The sequence below is a fragment of the Asparagus officinalis genome, chromosome 7 (genome assembly GCF_001876935.1).
Source record: "Asparagus officinalis chromosome 7, Aspof.V1, whole genome shotgun sequence".
NCBI lineage: Eukaryota > Viridiplantae > Streptophyta > Magnoliopsida > Asparagales > Asparagaceae > Asparagus > Asparagus officinalis.
Window position 1 is genome coordinate 5,934,390 of NC_033800.1, and position 7,793 is coordinate 5,942,182.

The 7,793-nt window shown below is 42.3% G+C and overlaps 1 protein-coding gene across 1 annotated transcript in view; it reads left to right on the forward strand.

The window, feature by feature from the left end:
- The window catches only part of LOC109850021 (serine carboxypeptidase-like), a 14,125-nt gene continuing 11,333 nt past the window's right edge, over window positions 5,002-7,793 (forward strand). The window contains exon 1 of the mRNA XM_020419917.1: window positions 5,002-5,379. Within this exon, the coding sequence (XP_020275506.1) occupies window positions 5,036-5,379 (344 nt within the window). The 5' untranslated portion in view covers window positions 5,002-5,035. The remainder of the gene's footprint in view (window positions 5,380-7,793) is intronic.

The following is a 7,793-nucleotide window of genomic DNA, read 5'->3' on the forward strand; positions in this document are numbered from 1 at the left end:
GGTTTGTTTGTTGTCCCTCTCAAGTACCGCATTATCCACTTCACGGCCTCCCAATGCTGCTTCTCTGGATTGCTTGCAAATCTGCTCACAACTCCCACTGCATGGGCGATGTCCGATCTCGTGCAAACCATCGCGTACATGAGACTCCCAATGGCCGAAGAATATGGCACCCTACTCATATGCTCTCTATCTGCATCTGTCTTAGGTGATTGCTCCTCAGATAGCTTGAACTGACTTCCAAGGGGTGTGCTAATAACTTTAGCATTCTGCATGTTGAACCTTTGAAGTACCTTCTCAATGTATTCAGCTTGGCTCAATCTCAATGTCCCTTCAGCTTCATCCCTACTGATTCACATCCCTAGAATCTGCTTCGCTGCACCCAGATCCTTCATTGCAAATTCCTTTGCTAGCTGTCTCTTCAAACTATTTATCTCTTCTAAACATGGTCCTGCTACCAACATGTCATCAACATATAATAACAAAATAATAAAGCTGGACTCGAACCTTTTGAAATAACAACAATGATTCGAATTGCATCTTCTGTAGCCATTGTTCTGTATGAAGTTGTCAAACTTCTTATACCACTGTCTCAGAGTCTGTTTCAAACCATATAAGCTCTTCTTGAGCTTGCACACCATCTCTTCCTTTCCTTCTTTAAGAAGCCAACAGGCTGCTTCATGTAGATTTTTTCATCCAAGTCACCATGAAGAAAGGCAGTCTTCACATCTAACTGCTCAAGGAAGAGGTCTTCTGCAGCTACCAAACTCAACACCACTCTGATGGTTGTGAGTTTCATAACAGGGGAAAATATATCTGTATAGTCTACTCCTTCCCGCTGTTGAAACCCCTTCACGACTAATCTGGCCTTGAATCTCTTGCTTCCATCACTCTCCTGCTTGACCCGGTAGACCCATTTATTGTGCAAGGCTTTCTTCTGTGCAGGTAGCTGGGCTAACTCCCATGTTTTATTAGTGAGTAGAGAATCCATCTCCTCCCGCATCGCATGCTTCCACTGCTGAGATTCACTCACTTGCACTGCCTCTTCATAACACTCCGGCTCTCCGTTATCTGTTAAGAGTAGATAATCAAGTGACGAGAGGTAGCACTGCCTCTTCATAACACTCCGGCTCTCCGTTATCTGTTAAGAGTAGATAATCAAGTGACGAGAGGTATTTGGGATTTGGTTTGGGTACCCTGGATGACCTCCTAAGCTTCACGCCCTGGGTAGTAGTTTCTGCACCTGTAGTCTCCTCCGTTCTACGGTCAGAACTGACATCGCCGTCCCCATCTGGAAGTTCCTCCAAATCCATGTACTCGGATCCACCTGTATCCGTAGTGCTGTTCCCACTGCTTTGGCTATCCTTGGCATTGTCCCTGTCCTTGTACATCACCTCCTCATTGAATATCACATCCCGGCTCCTGATGATCTTCCTGTTATTTTCATCCCAAAGGCGATACCCGAACTCATCAATGCCGTATCCAATGAATGTGCACTTCTGTGACTTAGCTTCTAGCTTGTCCCTGACATGGTCACTGATATGAACATAAGCCACGCAACCAAATACCCGCAAGTGTGAGAGATTTATCTTCTTTCCACTCCAAACCTCCTCTGGAATCCCAAAATCTAATGGAACTGATGGCCCGTGATTAATAAGGTATGCTGCCGTATGTACCGCATCCGCCCAAAATGTCTTAGGCAGACCTGCATGTAATCGCATGCTCCGCGCACGCTCTGTCAAGGTCCTGTTCATCCTCTCTGCAATGCCGTTCTGCTGCGGCGTCCCTGGAGTAGTCCTCTCTAAGCGAATCACATTCGTAGCACAGAACCTCTTGAACTCCTCCAGCTCGTATTCTCCACCATTATCTGATCTCAAGCACTTCACCTTCAGATCTGTCTCGTTCTCGACCATGGCCTTCCACTTCTTGAAGATTTCGAACACCTCTGACTTGTGCTTCATGAAGTAAACACACACCTTCCTCGAGTGATCGTCGATAAAGGTGACGTAGTATCTCGAACCGCCAAAAGAAGACACACTGGCTGGGCCCCATACATCTGTATGAATCAACTCTAGCTTCTGAGCCTTAGGTGGCCTTCCACCCTTCTGAAAACTAACCCTCTTCTGCTTCCCAAAGATGCAGTCTTCACAAACCCCGACTTCCACGGTGTCGATCCCGGTTAGCTTTCCTTGTGAATGTAGAATTTTCATCCCCTTCTCGCTCATGTGTCCCAGCCTGTTGTACCACAAATCTGTACTCTCCTTGCCAGCTGCAATTGCGAGGGTGTCACTCGCATGTGAAGTGAGGTAGAGAGTTCCCGTTTTATTACCTCGGGCAACAACCATCGTACCGTTGGAGATTCTCCACGAATCCCCGGTGAATATCGAAACGTAGTCTTCTGCTCCAAGCTGTCCCACCGAAATAAGATTCCTCTTCAGCTTCGGCACGTGTCTCACGTTCTTCAAATTCCACTTAGAGCCCTTTATCTGTATCTGAACGTCGCCCTTTCCAACAATATTGCAAGGTTCATTATCCCCCAAATATACTTTGCCAAAGTCCCCTGCAATATAGTTCTGAAGTAGTTTCCTATTAGCAGTGGCATGGAAAGAGGCTCCTGAGTCGATGACCCAAGAATCAGAATCGCTATCCATAGCAAGGATCAATGCATCCTGCACGATATGAACCTCCTGCTCACCCGCATCCTTCTTTGGTGCTTTACAGATCGAAGACATATGACCCTCCTGGCCGCAGTTCCAACACTTCCCTTTGATGGATCTAACCTTCGAGTTCGGCCTCTTCTTTACTGATTTCGATCGATTCCTATTCTGGTTCCCTTTCTTCTGGCTTCTGCCTCTCTGCTCGAAACTTAGGGCTGAACCTGAACCTTCTGATTCAGACGATTTCCTTCTAACCTCCTCGGATAGAATCATGCTAACAACCTCATTCAGCTTCAACTTCTCTTTCCCCACCGAATTACTGATTGCCATCACACAACCTACCCAACTATCCGGCAACTGCGATAGTAGTAGAAGGACCTGCACTTCGTCATCGAACGTGATGTCCACGGAGATAAGTTGATCAACAATCGTGTTGAACTCGCTGAGATGCATCGTGAAGGACCGTCCTTCTGCCATCTTGAGGTTGAAAAGAGTTTTGACTAGATGCACATTGTTTGCTGCCGACGGTTGCTCGTACATCTTCGCGAGCGCTTCTATAAGCTCCACCGTCGTCTTCTCCTTTAGAATATTGTGGGCTACTGATTTGGCGAGCGACAACCGGATTTGCCCTAGAGCCTTCCTATCCAGTACCTCCCAATCACCATCTGACTCCTCTTTCTTCTTTCCCTTTTCCTTGCCCATCAACGGACGATACAAGTCCTTCTGGTATAGATAGTCCTCCATCTGTGACTTCCAGTAGGCGAAGTCTGAACCGTCAAACTTCTCGATCTTTGATTTGCTTTCCTCTGCCATGGCTTTCACACAAATTGCTAAACGAAGCTCTGATACCAGTTGTTGGGGATTCGAAACAATCAATCGAACCCTTGCCCTTCCAGACCTTGTGTTGAAAGTAGGAAAGTAGGAATAAAACCACAAATAAATATCTAACTTGCAAAAAAACAGTAAAGGAGATGAAAACACAGATTTAACGAGGTTCGGCAACATGCCTACGTCCTCGGGAGCCACACCACACAATCTCTTTATTAATTGAAGAAGAAAATACAAGCTCTCAAACAAGGGATTAATCTCTATGAGATTCTCTCTCTCTTTGCAGTCAAAAAGCTCTCTTTTTGATGTTGTTACAAACCCTAAAATCGTTTGGGGTATATATAGAATTCTGGTTGAAACAGAATCCCAAAAGGAACAGGAAACTGCCAAAAATACTCGCGGTCGACCGGCCTGGTCGACCGATCAGATTCCAGAGAGTTTGGCGGTCGACCGGCGCGGTCGACCGCAATCAAAACCCGAGACCAAAATACTTACAGGGTTTTGGCGGTCGACCGGCCTGGTCGACCGCGACCTGATCCAGGCCCTCCCAGTCTCCTGTGCACGTTCGCGGTCGACCGCAGATCTGTCTGCGTGTTTTTCTAATCTTTTTTATTCCAGCTCTTGTCTCGAACTTTGGATCTACACCTTAGACTAACAAATCCATCACAAAAATTGCCTTCGCAAATCATGAGTTTCATGAATTTGTTATGCTTACGTATTTCTCAATATGAGAAAAATGCTAATAGACGAGTCGAGGGATGATAATTATAAACAAGTTGAGCAACGATAAATGCTGACCAAATTATCTTCAATTTGTTATCTTTTCGAGAAAACAAGAACAAAAACAGTGCCGTTATAAAAATATAAGCGAGTGGTGTGTTTGGATGGAGGTGAAACAATGGAAGTTAAAGTGAAATTTTGTTTTCACCTCGTTTGGGAGTTTTTTCGAGGGGTTAGAACATGGAAACGGGTGTAAAATTTGCACCCATTTTTCTCCCCTCTAATTTGGGCGGTAGAGGAAGTAATGGAAACAAGTGTAAAATTTTATAATGTAATAAGACAACTATACCTTTATCACACTGAAATCTATGGCCAAGATTTATTCTCATCCAATATATAAGGGTATTTATGTAACTTTGACTATATTCACTTTACTTCCATCCTCTAATATAGAACTCCCAAACAAAGGTAAAACAAATTTACTTCTGTTACCGTGACTAAACTCCCAAACAACATTTTATCTTTTCACTTCCATTCCTTACCTTTCCTTTCCGTTTGCTACGTAATTACCATTTCAGTTTGCTACGTAATTACCATACTTATTTTTTCCGCTGACCCATTTACTATTACGGCCCCGAAGTCCAGTTACAATCTAAGCCCACCATTAGCGAGCCTATTCAAGGCCTAAAAACAGTCTGCAAAATTTGTTATGGGCCGAAGTCCAGTTGCCGACTTACGTAATAAGCCCATACTTATTGGGCTTATTACTGACCGCAGCAAGCACTTAACAGATGACGACCACTTGAATACTTTCCCACTTCCCGAACTCGAGTATGGACTCCTTCCCTCGCTTCGTCACTCTCTTCTCCCTCTCTCTCCTCCTCCTCGCTTCCTCCGCAAACCCTAACCCTAACCCTAATCCTTCTCGATCGTTCCATCGATCTCCTCGCCGATTCGCCGCCGACCTCATCAGAGATCTCAACTTGTTCCCTGGACTCCGGGGGTTCGACGGGGGCGATAACGAGGTCGAAGATGGGGCAGCAGCGTCTTCGAGCCCTCGGATAGTCGAGAAGAAGCTTAATCTTGACGTACTGGGACATATCGGATCCGATGTTTCGGTGGAGGAGCTCGGGCATCATGCTGGATACTATACCCTCGAGCATACTCATGCTGCCAAGTAACTATCTGTTTCTTGAGCTGATTTCTTTTTTTTTTTTTTTGAAAACTTGAGGGGTAAGTTAGAATTTAATAAAGTTATCGAGGTGTATATAAAAATTTGAAAGGATTATGTTGAAGATAGAACGTGGAATCAATTAAGGTTAAGACTTATTGGTGGAAGTTTTGTAATTAATATAATGGTGGTAGTAAAGTATGCATGAGTTGAATTAAGTATTCCTGAGGAGGGAGATAGTTACCCCCTGCGTGAGTCTCGGATATCGTTGATCCAAGGTGGGGGCAGTGGGGGCAATTGCCCCCACTGACCTAGTAAGATTAATATTTAATATGAGGCCCTTATTTTCAAACTGCCCCCTCAATGTTTGATATTGTTGACCCCGTAGCCAAGGTTTTTGAAAATAAACGCATAGGGCCAAACTCATACCATTTACCAGAATGCTTTACCTAGTACCTAAATTCTCATTGGTGATCGATTCATCCAAATTCTGAAACAAAACCTCTTCCGGTCTTCGCTCCGCTTCTATAATCGCGAGAGGAATCTACTCGCGAATTGTGAGCGACATGGAGGGAACAATTGTAAAGAATTTTGATTAGGTACTTCTATTGACTCTATTTTATTTCTACATAGCACATTTGTATTGGCATCATTAATATTAGTTTTTTCGATATTAGTTCCCCAAATTTGTCATACTTTGAGATTAGTCACTCATATCTTCATATTTTAAAATTAATCCCCCAATACATAAAGCGTGTGAAATTAGCCCCCAAATCTTTCAACCCAGTACTAACTGTAGGGACTAATTTTAAAACACTTCAAGAGGTTTAGGGGACTAATCTTAAAATATTTAAAATTTGGGGGTCTAATTTCAAAATATGAAGATTTGATGGACTAATTATAAAACATAAAATATTTGGGGGACTAATATGAAAAGCTCCTAATATTTAGCTAAAAGTATCATATACTAGTTACTTGTAGCTTATAATCATAGATGTCGGGAACGTGGGATGCTATAGCGAACTGCGACCTGGGTTCAATTATCCCTGGTTCGTGATGGAACACGACCCGATTCACCAACTTCATCGACTCGATTTAGAATTCAAACCATCAAAAGAATAAAAAATAAAAAAACATGAGAAACTAAGTAAATTAAGTATGCATACCTTGATTGCAACATAATTCTCAAGGTTCTTTTTATTAGCATTACTAATGTCAACTAGCATATTGCTTAAATTTGACTCTTGTAAATCCTTAAATTCCTACATTTAAGAATCAAATCCAACACGTACCACATTCCCTAGCATACTATATAAGCCTACACTCATTCTTAATGAGTGGCGTACCACGCTTACGTTTTCGTCCCTGAACCAGAACGAACCGGGTTCCATGCAACTATGCTTACAATCTGGCCCCTACCGAGCAAAGTTTCTGGGTCTGCCTTTGTGACTTCATATTAATCGTGATATCTATAATTTGTCAAGGGCTAGAGTGGTGAGCAAATGGCAAGTACATGCGTGCTATCCCATATTTAACAACAAATTACCGTTTATGGGTAAGATGAAAAAAAAAAATTCTGCTAATGATTAAAATTGTCACATGGGATGTGTATCATGTATCGTTCTCCATATATATCATAACGCGCGTCGTTTCCTAAGTATAGAGAAATTGACTCACGTGTAATAGTTTATGTTATTATGTTTACAACCATATACATCACAAGCATCTGGACAAATATAAGACATGGTGATGGTTGACCAAGGAGAAGTAGTAGAACTTATGGAAGAAGAGTTCAAGAATATTATAAACTCAAGTCTAATGAGTTTATTACTTCCTCAAATCTTCAAACTTTCTTGCAAATCCATCGCTCATCTTAGGTGATATTATTTATGAGAGTGAACTTCTATTAACTTTAACGGAATTAGATGGTTTATTATACTCCCACATATAATTAACCTTATCATTTAAAACCTTACCAACCCGTTTCATGACAAGTTTGTACTCGCAACCCGCTCCAACTAAAACCCAAACCCACCAACTTCTTCTCCATCTGTCAGGAGCTTCCCCAAATCCAATACAGAGCCTTTTCTCCTTTTAGAGAGCGGGAAAAATTTGGGAACAAGGGTATTTCGGTTACTTGGGAGAGTATTGTATACTCAAGGGCACTTAGGTAGTTTTATATGTTGGGCTAAAGCTTAATCCAACTAGAAAATATTGAGTTTTAGGGGACTATTTTGCCATTAAGACTGATTTAAGGGACTAACATGCAATTACCCCTTAATTTTATGATACTTTGCTCCTTCAAAAACAACAAATCAAGTGAATCAATCATCAAACATTATTCCTGATAGATCCGTCATTTTCATAATCTTCGAGACTGATATCTTTATTTTTTTCATTGTTATGTCCACTCTCAACAA